This window comes from Phyllostomus hastatus, unplaced genomic scaffold (genome assembly GCF_019186645.2).
Source record: "Phyllostomus hastatus isolate PE091 unplaced genomic scaffold, TTU_PhHast_1.1 phas_contig_210, whole genome shotgun sequence".
Taxonomy (NCBI): domain Eukaryota; kingdom Metazoa; phylum Chordata; class Mammalia; order Chiroptera; family Phyllostomidae; genus Phyllostomus; species Phyllostomus hastatus.
Genome location: NW_025333737.1, coordinates 13,574,484 through 13,595,142, shown reverse-complemented (window position 1 = coordinate 13,595,142; position 20,659 = coordinate 13,574,484). Strand labels below are relative to the sequence as shown.

Here is a 20,659-nt window from a genome sequence, read left to right as displayed (position 1 = left end):
TCCTTTCTGATATTAAAAAAATGTAACACAATTTTACAGTTTTATGACATTCCAACAAATTGGTCTAGTAACCCACCTATATTGTACTAAAATAAACCTATGCTTATAAAATTGCCAGAAAGATTACTTCATTCCTACTATATTAAAAGATTGTGTCAAAAGTGAAACAAATTATTAAGTATTCAAAGTTGCAGAATAAAGTCTCAGAATTGGCTAACACTATTTCAATAGGATGTAAGTGAAATTACCTGATGTTTAACTGGAAATGTATATTTTACCCATGTGGCTTGTTGCATCGTTTCTTCCTCTTCTTGTTTCTTTTCCTTTTTTTTGACTTTCTCTTTTTCTTCTCTTTCAATTGCTGTCATCCTGTGTAGCCTAAGAATATAAGAATTGAAAAACAGAATTACATATAACTTTGAAAAACAAACAATATAAAAATGAAGTTCTGAAAATTAGGAAGACAAAAACAAAGAATAGTTAGATATAATCCCCAATCCAAACAACCCCAACTCAGAACAATAAGTAGACATACAATTACATAATAGGAAAAATCAAACATACAGAAAGGCAAAAACAAAATTTGCTATGCATCCCATAAGAAATACTCATTTATGACTTATTCCTCAAATATTTCATGCATACATCAACATTATATTTACAAAAAAGGTATTATATTATAAACAAAATTATCTGGTTTTTAATCAATGAATAATTGTACTAGGAGATCTCTCTGTACCAGAAGATACAGATCTCTTTAAGAATTAAATAATATACCACTGCATGGGTATAATATAATTGATTAAATCAGTTCCCTATTAAAAGGAATACTTTATTTCCTTACCCCCCCAACTAAGATCAACAAATCCAAAAACTTTTATCAACCAATATTTCTGATTCTATATAGCACTGGCTATCTTAAAAGCCTTCATATGATACACTAACATAGAATTCAGGCTTCCTACATACAAAGGAAGGGACCCGCATTTCCTGTTTTGGGCACAGGTAAAGGGAAGGGCTGCGAAGGAAGAACCACACTGATTAGGCATCATCATTAGGCTCAGGACGTAAGCCACACTCTTTTTTCAGTCTGGAAAACTGATGATTACACCAAGCAATAAGCAGATGGGCAGGCCTTTGGTGAAGCTCGACATTAAGGTGTTTTAGACTATATGTTCATGAATGGGACTATATCCTATAAACAGTGACATTAACCAAGACCTAAAGAGAAAGAAGCTCCTGTCTCTCTGAAAGCTCTAATGGTAAAGTTTTTGTTTTGTTTTTGTTTTAAATCACACTCTACCCAGCTGTAGCCAATTTTGCATGCATAGCTATACGGAAAGAATAAAGAGATCGTTTGTCAACTTGGAGGAGAAGGAGGTACTAGTAAGCTGTGAGAGGGGATTTAATTATCTTTTATCTCCTTCCCTCCAGCAAATACTCCCTATCTCCACTTTCAAGAAAGCTTTGTGACCCTGTGACTATAATACTCCAGAATCTAGCCTCCCCATAGGGTGACAGAACTCAATGCTAATTAACTGTGCATAACTAGTACAGCAAACACTCTTCTTTTGTTCACAGCTGATGGGAGGAGAGGAAAGAAAGAGGATTCTCACCAGGGACTAACTCACTGACTCAAATACCACTGACTTGCCACCACTCTCGGAACCAGGAAGAGGGGCAAGCTCTGCAGGCAGAACATGTGGATACCCTGACAGCCCCAGTCCACCACAGTAAGGAGAGAGTAACTGAGGACCATGCAGTATCTCTCCACAGAATCTGTGGACTCAGCCTTAAACACCTCTACAAAGTCAGGTCCAGCACAGTAACTGGTCCATTGTCACTGACAGTGGCCAGGGATAGAGAACAGTGTGGGGAGAACAGTGCAGTGACACTCTGCGGGCTCACGGCTGGGGTGAACACTCAGCTGGTGCTCTTAGTGTTCACATGGGAAACAGGTCCATTTATCACCAAAGGCTTAACTTTGCTTGGGAAGTCAGGTCAGGGAGGTGGTTCTGTCGCTGATCTGTGATGTTGGCTAAGCCAGAGTAAATTCCACTGTTGTTACTACCACCAAAACAATCCTTATGAGAAAAGGTACCAACAAAAGAGCTCCAAAGGAGTTTAGTTCCTCTTGGCCGGGCAGAAAGCCTGCTACTGTTGCCAGCCTGGAGGACCCAAGAAGGAAGTGCCATCAGGCCAGTACTATGCAATCTCCAGCTGCAGGTGTTCCCTCCACAATTCTGGGGATCAACTGACAGCCAGAGCAAGAGTATGGACTAAGCTTCAACTCCATCCCTGATCTACACGTGGTACCCACGGTTTCGTTGTGTATGTTTGCTATTACAAACAAAGCTACCATAAGCAATGTTTTCTGTCTTCCTTGGTTAAGTTGGGGAGTGTCAGCCAATGTTCCCCAGGGCTGGGATGGCTAAGTCCAAAGGTTCTTGCACTTAAAATGTTGACAGTGCCAAACTGCTCTTCAGAACTGTATACTTTACACTGCCACTGATTATAATGACACCCTGCTTTCTCACACCTTCACTCAAGTTAGTACCAAACTTCTTAATAGACTGAGAGATAAAAAATATTATCCCATTGTTTTGATTTACGTTTCTTTAATTATGAGAGAAGTAACCAATTTTTTATTGTCCACTGGCCTTTCGTATTTATTTTTCTGCAAAATGCCTGTTCAAATCCTTTTTCTTGTCTGTACTGGACTATTAGTCCTTTTCATTTATAAAAGGTCTTTTTCAATTAGGGAAATTTTCCATTTGTGGTGCAAATATTTTTCCTCAGTTTGTCATCTGTCTTTTGAGTTTGATTACATTATTATTTCTCCACTCAGAATTTTAAATACATACACATATCCACTTTTTTCCTCTATGGCATCTGGATTTTATATCTGTTTAAAAAGAAAGTATCACAACAAAGATATAAATTAATTCATGATTTCTTATTAAGGTTTTGGTTTAATTTTAAGAGTTTTTTTAAAATCATTATTTATTTGAATGTTTTTGCTGAGGCTGAGAGCTAGTTGATATTTTCTTCAAACATGTCCCCCTGTCCTCTTTCCTTCCCAGGCATGCCGATGCTTATCATAGCTAGACTGGCATGTGTGTTCAGGTCTATTCCTGGATTCTCTGTTTGGTTCTATTACTCTACTTCCTCTGCAGTACAAATTATGATTAGTACATTTTGATTATTGAAGCTTCAAAATATGTTCTAATACCAATTCCCTTTTTTTGTAATATCTACTTCCCTCTTCCTGCACATTAAATTTTCTAGATGAAATATTAGTATAGTATAATTTTGGTCACGCTTCTCTGCCCCTGGAAGAAAAATCCTATTCACAATGCAAATAAATATTAATTTTGATAGATTAAATGAACATAATTTATATAATACACAGCATCTTTAGAAAATGTAATAAACACATAAACATACAGCCTTTTACTCAAAGTATCCTTTTATGTCTTTAGTAAAATTTAATGATCTTTTTACATGATTCTGAATATTTCTTGTTAAATTTATTCCTAGAAGGATTTTTTTGTTGAGATATTTTCTTTCATTATAATGTATAAAAATATGTAAAATATAATGAGGTTAAGAAACAGAACTTTATCAATAACCAAAACATTGGAAGCTAGTGTGTCTGACCCCCAAGTAGTCATTATCCTGACTTTTCATTTAGGGCTTTACCACCCATGTGTGTATCACAACTAGCATGAAGTTTGGCTTCTGGAAACTCAGGACCATGAATAAAACTAGCTACATAAGCAAAAGTGTAATACTGTTATTATTAAAAGAAGGTTACTGGAAAAAACAAACTTGTCTCTGGGTCACAGTTTACAAGTTTACAAGAACCTTTTCTGGTGAAATCTGAGGGCAAGGCCACGAGCGAGGCCTGGAATACACTGGGCTCACCACACTCGGAGGATCTGGCAGGCTGTGTGTAAACAGGTACTGCACAGTCAGGACCTGAAGAGGATTGTGCTGCACTTCCTGTTTCTGGGCCTTCTGAGGAGTCTGTGGTGTGAACTGTGACAATTCTCAGTTTTCCCCCTTCTTGGGTACATTACCATTTGTCTACGTGCATTATCGCTTCTATAGTTTTACTGGTGCTATATTCTCTCTTGTTCCCCTTGTCCCTGTGGGTTTATGCTTAAAAAATTCCTCTGTAATAGTTTTGGCAGAGATCAGCAGGGTGCAAACGTAAATGTGCTTATTCAATTTGTTATTTTTAACTCAGAATTCCCACAGCATTTTTCACATGGTCACTGTCTGTATACATAAAATCTATCATTCCATATGGTGGCCACCTTCATTTTCATATAGTTTCTGACAGTTTTTCAAGTCAATTTTCTTGGGTTTTTAAAGTATATAATTAGATCAACTGCATAATAATTGTCCCCATGTCTGCCAAAATATCTTTTACTTACCTTGACAAAATGCCTTGGCTACTAATTTTTAGAAATGTTAAAAGATAGCAGTGATACCTGGCATCTTTGTTTTGTACCACCTAACTATTGATGGGAGTGCTGGAAGAATTTCATCAAAACAGGTGGTGGTTTGGTTTGAAATAGTTTTATTAAAAAAATAAATAAAAGACTATTCTTATTTACTAAGTATTTTTTAAGGGATTAATAATAAGCTTGTATCTTGTTAATTAACAAATGCCTTTTTGGCATCTAATGAGATGATTGTTTTCTATCTTTGATGTCTTAAAATAGCACAGTATTAATAATTTCCTAAGAATGGACAAGTCTTCTAAGCCTAGGGAAAGACAATTTAGCTATTGTTTATTATTCTTTGCATTTACTCCTAAACATATTTCAAATGTTTTAAGATTTCTTGAATGCACATCTATTTGCTATTAATTATTCATCAATGGTGAATATTAGTTAATGAGATAGGGCTATAATTTTCTATTTATCTATTTGTCTATTTCTATTTATGAACTTTGATAACAGTTTTATACTAACAGAAATAATCTGTGAGATTTCCTTCTTTTTCTATTTTGTGGAAGAGTTTAAATAGAATCATCTGTTTCCTGAAATCTGAGTAACTTCATTTTGAAGTCATTTGGTCCTGCCCATCTCCAGTCATAGCCTTTAAACTAAAACAGAACTCCTTTACTTGCCTGAAAAAAAGAGTGTGGCCTATGGCCTCCTACTCAATCCAATGATTGAGATCAATGGGGCTCCTCCTCCCCCAACTCTTCTACCAAAAAGTAGGAGCCCATTGGCTCCCTTTCTCCGTGGATGTAGGAAGCCTGAGTACTACATTAGTGGACTCTGGGAAGGTGTAAATCCTTAGTACCAGTGACAGAATCACAAATATTCGTGGGTATGTTCCATTTTCCATCCTTGATATTGGTTATTTGTGCTTTCTCCTTTTTATTCCTACCTGATAATCTCATCAGAGGTTTGTAAATTATAATAGTATCTACAGTATATGTTTTCTCTTTCTATTTTATCAAATATATATTTGCTATTCTTTAATATTTCCTTTCTTTGGGTTGATGTCTTGACAATTATGTCTAGCTAATTAATTTGTAGGGTTTTTTTCTAATGTAAATGCTGAAAGCTACTCATTTCCCCTGGGTACTCTTTAGTAATATCCCCAAAATTTCAATATATGTAGTATTCTCATGAACCTTCAACTCAAAATGTTTTCTAGTTTTCATTATAATTTTTCTTTGACCATCTGCTACTTATTTAGAAGCATATTTCTTAAGTTTCAATGCATACAGCCCTTCTCTGCTTTAAACTTATACCACCAATGTCCATATCCTTTAACAATATTGTAACATTATATTAGCATACATGTTGTTAAATTTTACATAAACAGAATCACTCCATGTATTTTTAGGGAAAGAATTGTTTTCACTCAGTGCATATTTACAAGATCCAATTTCATTGGCAGTTGTTGCTCTAATTTGTTTTTCACTGCTGTCTCATAGTCCATTGCAGAACTACACCACAATTTAAACATGCCAGATTATAGGCATTTAGGGGTTAACAAGTTTTCACCTCTACAAAACACTGTAAAAATAATCTTTTGGGAACTTCCAGTTAAGATGGAGGCATAGGTAAACATGGCTTGGCTTCTAGTACAACATCAAAATTACAACTAAACTATAAAATAATCATCACTCAGCATCATCAGAAATCAAGTTGAATGGAAGTCTAACAACTATAGAATTAAAGAAACCATGTCCATCCAGACTGGTAAGAGATCCATCCAGACTGGTAGGAGGAGCAGAGATGCAGAATGGGCTGGTCCCACACCCACGTGTGATGAGCAAAAATTCTGGAAGGATATCTTGGGAGTGAGGAGTCCCAGTCCAACACCAGGTCCCCCTGCCCAGGGTTTCAGTACCAGGAAGATAAATCCCCATAACTTCTGGCTGCAAAAACCAGTGGAGATTGAATCAGTGGAAGAAACTGCTCAAGTCCCAAACAGATCCTCTTAAAGAGCCCACACACAGACTTACTCAGCTCACTCCTGAGCCCCGGCACCCGGGTAGCATCTTGCAGGACACCAGTGGCATACAGGGAGGAAATGGAGTGTCTGGCATCAAGGTAATAGCTGAGGGACAGCTTTCTTCCAGACAGAAAGGTACACAGAAGCCACTGTCCCTTTTCTGAACCCTCCCTCCAAGGAGCTACCAAGCAGGCAGGTGAATGCCGTATCTGAGACTCCAAGAACCTGGCTAACACAGTTAGTTTACCCACTGTGGAGATGTCCTGAGGTTCTGTTCCACTCAACTTATAGGCCCACCCAAGCTGTTAACAGTGGTTTTTACAAATGAATGGCTGATCTTGGCTGTTTCACAACTTCCTTAACCCTCTCAAACAAGCAACAAATGGCCTCAGTGAGCCCACAGTCCTTGTACCCCTTGCCAAGTGGCTCCAGGCCCGGCACTAGCAGCAGCCAGCGTGGCTAGCATGGAAACCTCCAAGTCCACCTAGCGGCCCTGTGCAGATTGCTTTACAGCTCAAGCAGAATGGCCCCAGGTAGAACACATGTTGGGGCTGACCGTGGCATGCACCACCCAGGAAAACCAGAGCCTGCACACCCAGTGGACAGCGATAGATCATATGTGGGTTAGTCGCCTTCTGGACTGTTCATTCTGTACCACTGGTCTACTAGTTTATCCCTGCATCTTTAATACACTACTATTAATAGCCACCAAGTAAGGTCTGTTACCTGGCAGGCCAAGTCCTACCTAATCCTATCTTTTCTATTATTGCCCCTGTCCATATAAATTTTCTAATTATCTTGTAAGTTCTACAGAAAGCTCAACTATAATGATCAATGTTATTGAAATTAATTTATATATCAACATGAGGAAAACTGACAATCAAGACGCTGAATCTTCCTATATGTAAACATGAAATATATTTCCACTTTTTAAGGAATTCTTTAATGTTTTTGAATAAAGGCTAGAATTTTCTTGCCCTGGCTGGTGTGGCTCAGTTGGTTGGAGTGTCATCCCATCAACCAAAAGGTCACTGGTTTGATTCCTGGTCAGGCCACGTGCCTAGGTTACAAGTTCAGTCCCAGCTGGGTGCTTGTAAGAGGCAGTTGATTGATTATTTCTCTCGCCCTCTTTCTCCCTCCCTTTCCCTCTCTCTAAAATCAGTAAACATGTCCTCAGGTGAAAATGAAAAATTAAAAGAAAAAACTATAACTTTCTAAAAAAAATTATAATTTACCATTATTTTAAATATATTCTGAAACTCTAAGATATTTAGATTGCTCTTAAAGCTTTATTATTTGAATACCACAATAAATAATGAAATATTTGGTTGAATGTCTAGGTATTTTCTTAGGAGTTTTTTCTAGATGTTTTCTTAGAAGTTTGTTACCTAGAGGTATTTGGCCATATTTTGCCAAAAACAAAAGTCCAATTAACTTCTACTTTTCTTAAATCATGGTCTCTAAGTTTTTAAAAAAACTGCTACCTTTTATTACACCTCATCATATTTTTAAAAGTTCCTTCATATATTTTATCATATATGTCACATTAATACAATTCATGATATAATTTTGCAACTCTAAGTAACCTATTTGGAAGACTAGTCAAAATGACAGACAATAAGAAAAAAAAAACATTGATTTGAGAAAAATATTTTTTTATCCTCACCTGAGAACATTTTTTCATTGCTGTTAGAGAGAGTAGGAAGGAGGGAAGGAGGAAGGGAGGGAGGAAGATGTGAGAAACATCAATTAGTTGCCTTCTGTACCCAACCCAACAGAGGATAGAACCTACAACCTAAGTATGTGCCCCAACCAGGAATCAAACCCACAACCTTTTGGTGGATGGGACGATGCTCCAAACAAGACACACCAGCCAGGGCTAGACTGATTTTTTTTTTATTGAATTCCATCTTCATTACAATGTTTAATATTCATAAATAAACTTATAAAAAGGTATGAATTTAGTCATTTTAAGTTACATTTGAATATTGAGAATTTTATTTAGCAACATGATTAGCTTTACTTCTCAAAATGTTTATCTCTGTCACCAGAGACGTAGCTGCCTGGTTCATAAGTTTAAGGATGACCACTGAATAGGAAAATGTTGGGGCAGAACAGTTTGGTGCAAGTCTGGAGTTAAATGCAAGAAGGAACAGAAATACAGAGTATTTTTTTTGAGTCAAATGAAAAATATTTTATTTACTTATTATGATTTTTTATTGTATCTTTTCCCATTACCATTTAGTCCCCTTATCCCCCACTACCCTGAGAAATACAGAGCATTGCCTCACAATTGCTCTGACTCTCTCCTTTACCCTGATAAATGAAAGCCATAGGAGTAGAATGAAGGTATGCCACCCATTTAGGTCTCCTCTACAGGGGTGCAGTCTGTAGCACCTTAGGTTAACTCCAATTTTGTTATCCTAGGCAGAATTAAGTCCATCCCATTTGTGGATACCTATACTGGTAGCAGCGGTTACTTTCAAAATAGGAGGAAGAAAACAAAGAAAAAAAAAGTATCCTTAAGACTGATATTGGGAAACACCAAAGAAAACTGAGAGCATTCCTTAGCAGATGAAAAATGTTTAGTAGGTATAAATTAACTTTTCTTAAAAAGAAAAACAAAACGTTTCATTATAAAATAGAACACAGATGTTGAAAGCAACACAAAGCTATATTCATAATTTTAAAATGGCAGCTATACCTTTGATGTGGGCCCTGTAAGTAGAATGATTCTTACTTTTTGCACTGAATAATGATTTACATTTTTACTGTAAGTATTAGTTTTGCATATTGACTTCTTAAAGATTAATTTAAGTTTGAAAAACCAAACCCCTACATCTAAAAAGTAGATTCAGGACACAAAATTTATCTATTTTTTTAAACAATCTGCTGAAGTTACACAGTTCTTGCTCTATATAGGAACTACATAATTTTTGGCTAGACATTCAACTCTAAAAAAATCAGATGCCTAGCACAGTAACCTGAAACATTCTAAAAGAAATATATATATATTAAAAAAAACGAGTGCTCTTTCTATTCAATAAAATGCTTTTTACTGTAGAAAATATTGATTTTAATATACTTGATCAACTTTGATTTTCATTACAATCCTGTATCATAAATTAAAACTAATATTCACTCATTTTACAACTTATACGGGAGGAAATGAGGCCAAGGAAACTTAAGTCCTTAATATGGCCTTTTAAAAATGCATTAACTTTCATTCTCAATAGACTAAACTTCCAAAAAGGAGTCTAATATACCATTCACAAGGGTCAAAATTCACTTACCTGGTATGTCCTAAAGACTCCCGCCATATCGGTAGCATCACAACTGGTTTAACTGCGCACTCCAAAATAGCTAAAGCCAGTGCAAATTCTCTGGGTTTGCTACACATTTGAACTGCCTTGATCCAATTTGCCCTATATTTCAGAAGGAAAAAAAATATTACACTTCATTGATCCTAAATTACAAGCACAAGCGTTGTAATTTATGATGCCTCCATTTTACAGGGCATATGTTTCTAAGCTAAGCAGGTATAAATATACAGCTACTAGAATCTTCTACCTGACAGAACCATAAATTTTGACCATTAGAAGGAATCCCAAAGGTTGATTAGTCCTCCAACTTCTTAAAACTTCCACAGTGTTCTATTGCATTGTTTGGTCTCCACTTGATTCCAGGAATAAAGAGTCAGCTTTCCAGAAATCTCCCATATGTTGGTGTTGGTTCAATAACTTAGAAATACACTCACATCCCTAATGTACTCCATGTTTTGCTGACTACAGTGACTTGACTGAATTCATTGGTAACGACCACTTAAAGTACTTACCTACAATGATTGTTTTGTAAATTTATTATATTCAAAGCAATAAATGAACCTTAGTTGCCTTTACCTGTGTGAAGCCCAATTGGGATGAAGAAAAGATGAAGGAATATTATTTTCCAGTTGAGTAATAGTCAGTCTCAGAGTAGATATTGTAAGAACTTTGGACCCATGGACAGAACCATTCCATTTGAACTCTCCTGCTGGAGTCAGACAGAATTTATGTGCAAGATGCCTTCTCTTATCATGATCTTCTCTGTGCTGGTGCTTATTCAAAGCAAATGAATTGGTGGAGTATTGATTGTGGTAGACACGATACTTCCCTTCTTGACCCAGCTTAAAATAATTGTTGATATTTCCTTTCATGACAACTTCCTTTTTGGTGCTCAATCGTGAAATTTCTCCTTGAGAGTTAACTACCAGTACCTGACCAAGTTAAAAAAAAAAAAAGAAGATTCTATCGTTCATATCAAATATGCAAATTTGATCAATTGTCTTTTAATAATTTGTAATTTATCATTCTGAATCAGTTAAGATACATCTTGTGACTGAACTTTTGAAATTTAAAAACTAAAGCTAACTATTTCTTTATTGTTTTTAAAGATTTTATTTATTTATTTTTAGAGAGGGAAGGGAGGGAGAGAGAGAAACATCAATGTGTAGTTGCTGGGAGCCGTGGCCTGCAACCCAGGCATGTGCCCTGACTGGGAATCGAACCTGCGATGCTTTGGTTTGCAGCCCACGCTCAATCCATTGAGCTACGCCAGCCAGGGCTTTAAAGCTAACTATTTATAATTAAATAACCAATATATGTCTGCAAAAAGAAAGAAAACTAACCTCTGTTAAGTACCTATTATATGTCAGACATTAAGTACTTTCATGTATCTCAAACAGACACACAAAACTACATGTGTAAATCACTCACCAATCATTATTTCAAACCTACAATATACAGGTTAGGGAAAAAGGTTAGGGCATTACACGTACTATTCCTTAAAAATACCTTTTTTTCCTGCTTCTTTTATCAACTTTAGCTCTAGTATAAGAGCACAAGGATAATCTAAAATTGTATTTTCAAAGAGCTGATCCTGATCCTTTAGTGAAGTGTGAAATTAACAGTAGGACTTATTCAACTTTTTTAAAAATGAAACATAATACAATAGGAGAGAAAATAAAAGAATGCTTCCCATTTAATTATCCCAGGAAACTGTGTGTGTACTGGGCTGCTATGAAAAATGTCTTACTGAAGGTCAAAGCAAAAATGTTTGAAAGCCACTGCTTTAAAGCAATTCCTATGATGTTAAGAAAAGAACAACGAATATTCTCACTTATCTACCCTACAAATAATTCTCAACTGGGAGACAAAAGTTGTGGACATTTTTCTGTCAGTATGGCTAGCTGATAGGGGAGAAATACTGAGTTCTAGCTGTAATCTTTTTACTCATAACCACAGTTGGGACGCTGTGCTGTTCTATGCACTGCACTCTACCCCTGAAGGGGTGAGCCCCACACCGTTAGCTGCAGGTTCACCTTAAATGACTCCGGTTGGATCTGAGCACTAAATCATCTACGGCTCTTTAATAATGCCCATAAATAGCCTACTCATGACCATATGTGAAAAAAAAAAAACACCTCCCTCTCTCTTTAGAATTGCATACAATAAAACGAACTACAAAGTAAGAAAGCATACCGCCCATTTATAGCATTTCTTTGCACAGATGTAATTCAGGTACACAACTGTACGTAATTATAATATAAACCACACATTTTGGTTCTTGTTAGCCAGTATAATACTCTTGGAAGTGGAGAAAATACAGTTCAAAAGGAGGTCTACAAATTTCCCATGCCTATTCCTAAGATATGGTAAAAATATATATTTTACACTTTAGAAGTTTTTTTTAAAACAGAAAGAACACACCTCTTTACCCTCCTTAAATAATTTATTTGCTTCGTGGGCTGCAGCTGCCACCTGTTGGCTCTTCAGCTGACTAAGTTTGCTGTCTGGATTCCGTAATCTGGTGATAATTCGAGTTGAACCAGATGCTCCTCGTCCACCTCCAGGAGATTCACTTATTTCCCCATTAGACTTTTCTGATTTGAAATCACCTGTTACCAAATGAAAAGCCAAAAGTGAGTGCTAACAGTAAGTAAATTATATATAATATCACTTTATCCAAAACTCTTATCTGGTGCACATCAAAGATCCAGAAATAAACAGAAGAAGTCCTTTAAGAGCCAAAGCACATGTATTAATTTTTACAGGTTTTACTTAAAAGAAAGTTATGTCAGAACTTAACTATGAGTCATTTATTTTACAGGAAATTAAAAAATGCCACGTTATCTGTTTCAAAGCTCATCTACTAGAAAACAGGAAGGGCTGCTACAAATTTACAAGTAACAAACACAGTAACTCAAAGTGCATACTAATAAAATGTTGCCCTATGTAGTAAATGTGAATTTCTATATAAAAAAATAAAGAATATGATTAATTTTTAAAAGATTTCCACTAAAATTCTGTTTAAATACCTAATGGTTGAAAGCTTATAAATATAAAATGCCAACTAAATTTTCTCCTAAAGATTCTAGATTATCTGTATATGCAAATAATTATACAGGTAAAACTCAACAAAATTTCCACTTTCAACAACCAAAAATTATATTTCAAAAATCAACACCACTTTCCCTTCACTACAATCATATGATTTTGCAAGGACTGCAAATAAGTGTCTTGCCCTTTGGGGTGAGCAACATCACCCAGCTTAGCCAGACAGAGCACATCACTGGTTGGCCTCAGTGACTATCCCAGAAGTGGTTATGTGGCCCAAACCATTCAACATCCTATTACAATTTTGAAAATCTGGAGATGGAGGACTGGTCTTGCTTTAGAAAATTTGGAGATGGATAAGGGTATTAGTGAGCACAAAGGGCATAAATTAAATGTCAGTTACTTTTACCTCACACTAGAGAGAAAACTTCCAATAAGAAGAGACAATCATCGACCTATGGCAGTGGGGTGGGGGGGATGATGAACATGAGAGGAAGACCAGTGATAACCTCATTTCATTTATTACAGGGTCCAATAATGCACCTGATGCTGTCATTACTTCTAAACTTCCCAATTATATGAGCCAATAAAAATTCTTCTTTTAACTGAGTCTGGTGAATTTCTCACACTTACAATCAATAAGTTCTTAACAATCCATGAGTATTTTAAGATTTTGACCCCAAAATATGGCACTTACTAAATCAAGATATGGCAGGGGTACTGGGTACCCTTTGCACCCCAGGGTAGAAAACCAGTAACCTGCAATGTGTGATAGCAAAGCAGCTGGTTGCACTATCAACAATTTTCTCTTGGGTCTCAGACCTACCCATGCTGAAAGTTTATGCCAAGGTTTGAACTATGGTAGCTCCATCTTAGGACCATCAATAAAGTCCTACAAAAAAAAACTTTTTAGCTGTGGCTGGTGTGGCCCAGTGGATTGAGTGCCAACCTGCAAACCAAAGGGACACTGGTTCAATTCCCCTCTAGGGCACATACCTGGGTTGCCGGCCAGATCCCCAATGTGGGGGGGAGGGGGTGAGAGGCAACCACACACTGATGTTTCTCTCCCTTTCTTTCTCCCTTCCTTCCCCTCTCTAAAAAAAAATAAATGAAATCCTTTTTTTTTAAGACTTTTTAGACATTGTATGGTCCAGGCTGGAATTCCTAAAAAGCAGAAAGGGGGGCCCTGGCTGGCGTAGCTCAGTGGATTGAGCGCGGGCTGGGAACCAAAGTATCCCAGGTTCGATTCCCAGCCAGGGTACATGCCTGGGTTGCAGGCCATAACCCCCAGCAACAGCACATTGATGTTTCTCTCTTTCTCTCTTTCTCTTTCTCTTTCTCTCTCTCTCTCTCTCTCTCTCTCTCTCTCTCTCTCCCCGCACTTCCCTCTCTAAAAATAAATAAATAAAATTTTTAAAAAAAAAGGCAGAAAGGGGATGGCACAGAGCTTTTAAAAAGAAGCATTTCAATTTAGAGCCAACAATACAATATTGCCTGAGTGTCAATTCTTTGTCACTTGCTAAATTCAATGCAAATAAGGGAAATGAGGCAGAAAATTCATGTCTAGGGGTAAGACTTGGAAGGAAACCAGGTTGGGAGTGGAGGTCCTTATCTGATACCCCTTACTCAAAAGACATAAAGGAATGGAACACTCTGACGTTGCCTCTGGAGGCAGAGTACGAAGCTACTTTACCCTCGCCTCTGAAGGTCCTTGTTTAATATGAGGAGGCAGAAGCCTAGACAGACTTTATTCACCTGAAGGCTAGTAGAGGAGGTTTACCATCAGGGACCCTGAACTACATTTCTGGGCATTAGGTACTAGCTGGGGAATCCAGACAATCTATAAGAAAGTGCCATTCCCAGGGAAAATTCTAAACCTGTCAAGCTATAATGTGTGAATACTCAAACCTACAGCAATCCTTAGCAATCCATCCCTGACAACAGCCAGCCAGAACTAGGCTGCTAAAGCAGAATAGTCTCCAAAAGGGATATCTTCCCATATGCTTCTCACTTCTCACCAACAGCCATCCTCCCAGAAAACCAATGGCAGATAGATTTATCAAAGAATGCTCCCTGCTATCAGGATAATGAAGTGTTAAAGGTAGTTAAATCCATAATTTGGCTCATGGATTTTAAGATCAAGATATGCCACTTCCAGACCTAATAAAAAAATAACACCACAAAAATAAAAATTTTAGATGTAATTTTGGGAAACAAGTTTTTGAAAAAAGTTTCACTTGTGGGTAAGCTCTTTGCATTATGTTAGTTAGGCAAAAGCATTTTTTAATTTGAATACACAAGTTTGTGCCAAGCAACCGAAGTGTGAAATTGTGGTTATTTACTGTTTTCTATCTTTATAGCATCCCTCTTTCTTTAGAAACCATTCTTATACCACTCCAATCATCTACTTCTCCTGGAGCCATCAATCATTAATACCTTGCCTGCCCTGGCCACTGGGGTGGGAACAACACGTCCAAGATAGGCCACTCATATTCCTTCCTCAAGGACTTTTGTTTTGGAACAGCAGTGGCATTGCCTCTGGGTCACAGGCATTGAAAAGATAAGAGTACAAACTGCTAATGCCACCTTCCCCACCGCTTGGGAAAAGTCTGTCTGTATCAGGAGAGAATTAAGTTAACCTACAAACATATGATGATCCAAAGGTTCGAGTGAAAGAGAAGAAAGGAAGAGTGTTGGTACCTCAGGTTCACTAATCCCTGATGGAGGCTTGGACCTCCCCATTACATGAGTAATTACATTCCTTTCTCACTTACGTTAGTTTAAGCTGATCTGGTTACTTGCAATTGAAACACTGCTAATTAAAACAGATCTCCTCCTCATACCTACACGAAATTATACTCCAGAAGGATTAAAAACAAAGTTATAGAGGTATTATGCAAAATTACTATAAAGTGTATATACAATGTTGGGATAGGGACGATCTTTCTTAGTAAGACACAAAAATCCAGAGAAACCCTAAAGAAAAATACTGATAAATTTAACTACATAAATGTGTAAAAATTTCTATATACCGTAACAGTAAGAGTTAAAAATAAGCAATGACTATATAACTATATATATAAAATCAAAGATTAATAGCCATGATACTTCATAAAGCATTCTTAAAACTCATTAAGGAAAAATATCCAAACACAGTAGGAAAAAAATTTAGCAAATTATATGAAGAAGCAATTCACAGAAAGTTGAACAAACATATGAATTAGTAAGCAGGGATCTAGAAATTTTAAAATGAAATACTTTACCATTGGCAAAAATGTAAGCTATGACGAGGCTGACTTTAGGTCAGAGTAGAAAGAGATAAATATGCATGTAAATTACTGGCGTAAATCACTTTTAATACACAATGAAGCAGTAGCTGTTACTACTTTAAAATGAGCCTAACCATCTGACCCAGCAATTCTACTTCCTGTTTCTATACTGCCAAACATACTTGCATAAGTACATACAGATAATGTTGAGGATGTTAAAAATCATCATTATATATAATAATAATAATAAAAAAACTGTTACCACTCTAAATGTCCATTACTGAAGAAACAGTAAATGAATATGGTTCGTCCATACTGTGGAGTACCATTCAGCAGTTAAAAAAGAATGAATTCAATGTATAACATGAAAAGATCCACTACATCTATTACTGAGTGAATAAAAACAAGATGCAGAACAATACATGCAAAATGATCCTGTTTAAATTTTTTAAAAAAACTTTTTGTAAACATACATACATTAATGAAACTTCATGGAGAAAGATAAAAATGCTACACACCAAACTGTTGATGGGGGTTACCTTTGGGGAGAAGGGTGTGAAAAAGATCGATTTTTCCTCTGTGATTTTTGCATTTTTGAAAACAAAAACAATGAATGCAAGAGCTATTTGTGTTTAAAAAAAGAAAGAAAAAAAAGGAAAAGAAAATCTAAATCTTCCCACCCCCATCAAACGTTCATTTAAAAAAATTAAAAATTAAAAAAAAAAATCAAAAGCTTGCTTTAATGTATGAAGTGTATTCTTACCTATCTCTTCTTGAATAGAGACAGGTGTAAGAGACTCTCTTTCTCCATTTTCAGGATCATCAGCTGCCTTAGCAGATTCACTCTGGGAAGAATTTAGTTCACTGCTGCTGTTACTGTTTTCCAGATTAGGCTGAATGGAGGTAGTGGTAGCACTAGTATTACTGCTGTCACATGTCTTGTTAGGTTCTTCTAGAAAAATAGAATACCTGATTTTTAAATTGGAAATCACATAAAAAAAATAACTAATTGTCAGCAAAAAAACATTTTATTGTTTTAGGACTGCATTATTTAAAAAAAAAAAAGCTGTTCATGTATGAATAATGCAATGCATGAAAAGAAATTTATCATCAACATGCCATGAATTACTTTTTTAAGTCTCCCAGGGTATTAACTCAGACTTTTATCATTTTAGTCTACAGTACAAAGCAGACAATTTTTCAGATATCCCAGAGCTAAAGAATAATAAAGCAGTAATAACTATCTCAACAAAACTTACAGTGTACCAGATACTGCAGAAGTAATTTTTTTAAATAATCCCTCAAAATCTGAAATTTATATTCTTACTTTTCAACAAGTATCCAAACAGTATTAGAAACAGATTTAAACAGGGTTCTTTACCTCTGAAGTTTTCTGCCTGAATTCTACACCTCCTAATTAAAAGGTAATACCTAAGTGATTGTAAATTTTAAAAACAATTTAATAGTATCACTAAGAAAATAGTTCCTAAAAGTGTATTAAAATGAACACTACCCACGAACTGAAAGCCTAGGTCTTCCCATGGCAGTTCAGAAACTTAAATCCCTCTCTGCATTTCATTGTCAGCAATAGGATACTCTTTAAATCAATAATCACCTAAATTAAAAGTGGTCAACAGTAAATCACAAAGGCTATCTCTAATATACTAAGCTCCTAAATCTATTTTGAGGGGAAAAAATCCAATAATTTGATGGAAAAATAAATTATATGAACAGTCATAAAAGAAATAAAAAATGACCTAGGTCTTTATACATATGGAAATAGGCTCACAATTCAAACTAAGAGAAATGCAAACTAAAACTGCATGGAGAAACCACTTCTCAACTACCAGATTGGCTAAATTCCAAGTCTCACAATACACTCAGATATAGAGGCAATGGGAATGCAAAATGGTACATAGTGAGGAAAAGGAAACTGACAACATCTAGAAAAATTACACATGCATTGACTCTTTAGCAATCCCATGTCCAGGAACCTATCCCAAAATACACTGTCAAAAACATTAAATAATTAGTTAAAGAGCTATTCATTGCAGCATTAGTTATAATGGCAAAAGACAGAAACAAACAAAATGTCCATCAATAGAGTACTGGTTGAATAAAAGATGATACACATGATGAAATATCTCATTACCATAACAAGGATTGAGGAAATCACTATATCCACTTATGTAATGATCTCAAAATTAAATGTAAAAAAAGGGCACACAACAGTATTTACAGTATGCTAATTTTTGTGTAAGAAGGGGAAGAAATATGAATTTGTGGGCATATTTTTTGCTTTTATTTGGGGGGGGAGAAACAACAACACTGGCAGAACAACCAGATTGCCACCCATAAGGGAAGAGAAGGACCTGGATACCTAGAGAGGAAAGGGGTGAAAGTTCTCTGAATACATACGGTTACATAGTTTGACTTTGGAATCATGTAAATGTTTTACATTTAAAAAAAATTAAAATTAGAAAAAAACTGAAATAAAGCCTAACTGTATACCAAGTTGTTGGAATACCTACAACTATTTCAAGTGGCTCTGGAGCACAGTATTTTGACTATACATCCTTAGTGGAAATATAAAGATAAACAAAGAACTACAAAAATCCTAACTGCTACTAAACAGTCTTATTATTAGCAATAATATTGGTATTATAATATTACTATGATCTATGAAATCATTTAATACTATTTTAATGCACATCAAGATAATATTATTAACAAATATCTATATCAGGATAAAACACATATATATTCAAGTTACTATTGTTAGGAACTAAGGCTTTCAGTGTAAGGGAAAAGAGATACAGGTATAAAAACAAAGAAACCTAGTATACAATCCTCAATCTGAATTTAAAATGTCAATATGAATCGGTGATCTTTTTCTTTTAAAAGTAGGTTATTTTCTAATACTACCCACTAACAAAACCTACAGGCAGTGAGAGCCCAAGAGTAGTAAGTACTCTGAAGCCCGGACTGTAGTCTTAAAATATCATTCTCCACTAAAAGAAATCAGGGCTTCTTGGAGGAATGATTCATTCCAGGTCTGGGGTACAAAATATGTAAGATAAGCCTCAAACATCTTATTTTGCCAAAAGCAAGGAAGCTTTCTAAGACTACCAATGCCATGGCAAAAGGACTCAAAAGCCAACATGAAGGGGCTCCATTGGTTAACATAAGCAAAATGAACGATAACTACAACTGAAACAAACAGAATATATGAAGACCCATGCGTTCAAGAGGATACTTAAAATGAAAAAGTCACCCCCTCCCAAAGTCTGTAACTGATGAACGACCACTGAAGGTAAATGGACACCAATTCCTAACTCTGAAAATTAGAACTGAAGAGATAATTAAGAATTTATTCCTGCTCTAACTATATTTCAAGGTATTCAAATACAAATAACTTTAGTTAATGAGGGAAAATTTTTCACAGAATAATTCTAGTTTAAAAAAAAAACAACACAGAAAACATGAGAGAATTAAAAAGCACTATATTATAACCTCCAAATGATAACTCATTCTGGAAGGATCATCAATGACTGAGAGGTTAAAAGGGAACTTCATAATGTTACCACCTGAACTGATCAATCTTAGCATTTGTAAAGGTAGGATAGACATCATGAGCCTTTGATGTGATAAAATATGAAATACTCAGAACACAATTATGAAGTATTCTGGCCAAAAGTAGCTGAAAATGAATTTAATCAAGGCTTCAAAACAAATTAACACCAAGAGGAAGGAGAAAGACAAATCCTGGATGTGGGACATTCCGTAGAAGGACACATTATGATTCTCCAACAAGTCAACAGCATGTGAAAGAACAAAGTCGGGAATCGAGAAGTGCTTTAGATTAAGAGACCCAGGAGATATAAAACCAAATGTTATGCTAAATGAGGACTTTTTGGAAGTTATTTCAAACACAGCACATGTGAAACAAAACATTTTAAAGTGAGGAAATTTAAACTGATTGGATATTAAGAAACTGTCATCAATTTTATTAAAATGACAATGGCACTGTAATTATGTAAGACATATTCTTTAGAAATGTATATAGGATTGATATAATGTTTGGAATTTGCTTTAAAATACTGCAGTAGGAGACAACTCAAATTCACATCAACAGGAAAGGGAATAAACAAACTTTGGTATAGTTACACAGAGAATTATTATAATGCAGTTAATATGAAAGAACTCCAGCAACATATATTATATTAGTAATATAATAAAAAAGTGAAAAAATTAAGTTCAAAAAAGTTACTTAACACAATACACTTAGTAAAACACACTTAACACAATACACTTGCTATAAAATTTAAAATAACAAAAATAAATATACAGTTTTTAGCAAATCATGTAGATCAACTCAATGAGGCAACACTATGTGGGTTATTTATCACTTTGACAATCAGTTATCAACAGTCTTAACCCTACTGGGTTTGCCCTATGAGAAGGAAAGAAGATATTAGTGAATGCAGGATTCAGAATAACAATCACTTCGGGTGGCAGGGGCAGGAG

The 20,659-nt window shown here is 35.7% G+C and overlaps 1 protein-coding gene across 12 annotated transcripts in view; it reads right to left on the bottom strand.

Annotated features, from left to right (window-relative positions):
• Positions 1-20,659, bottom strand: part of BPTF (bromodomain PHD finger transcription factor) — a 128,732-nt gene that overhangs the window by 52,740 nt on the left and 55,333 nt on the right. For 9 of the 12 annotated variants that reach the window (XM_045837196.1, XM_045837200.1, XM_045837202.1 and 6 more), the window contains 5 exons: positions 16,896-17,084; positions 12,237-12,424; positions 10,389-10,744; positions 9,783-9,914; positions 249-378 (listed from right to left, as the gene is read on the bottom strand). In XM_045837196.1, the coding sequence (XP_045693152.1) occupies positions 249-378; positions 9,783-9,914; positions 10,389-10,744; positions 12,237-12,424; positions 16,896-17,084 (995 nt within the window). The remainder of the gene's footprint in view (positions 1-248; positions 379-9,782; positions 9,915-10,388; positions 10,745-12,236; positions 12,425-16,895; positions 17,085-20,659) is intronic. The other 3 variants (XM_045837201.1, XM_045837203.1, XM_045837206.1) reach the window with 1 other exon arrangement.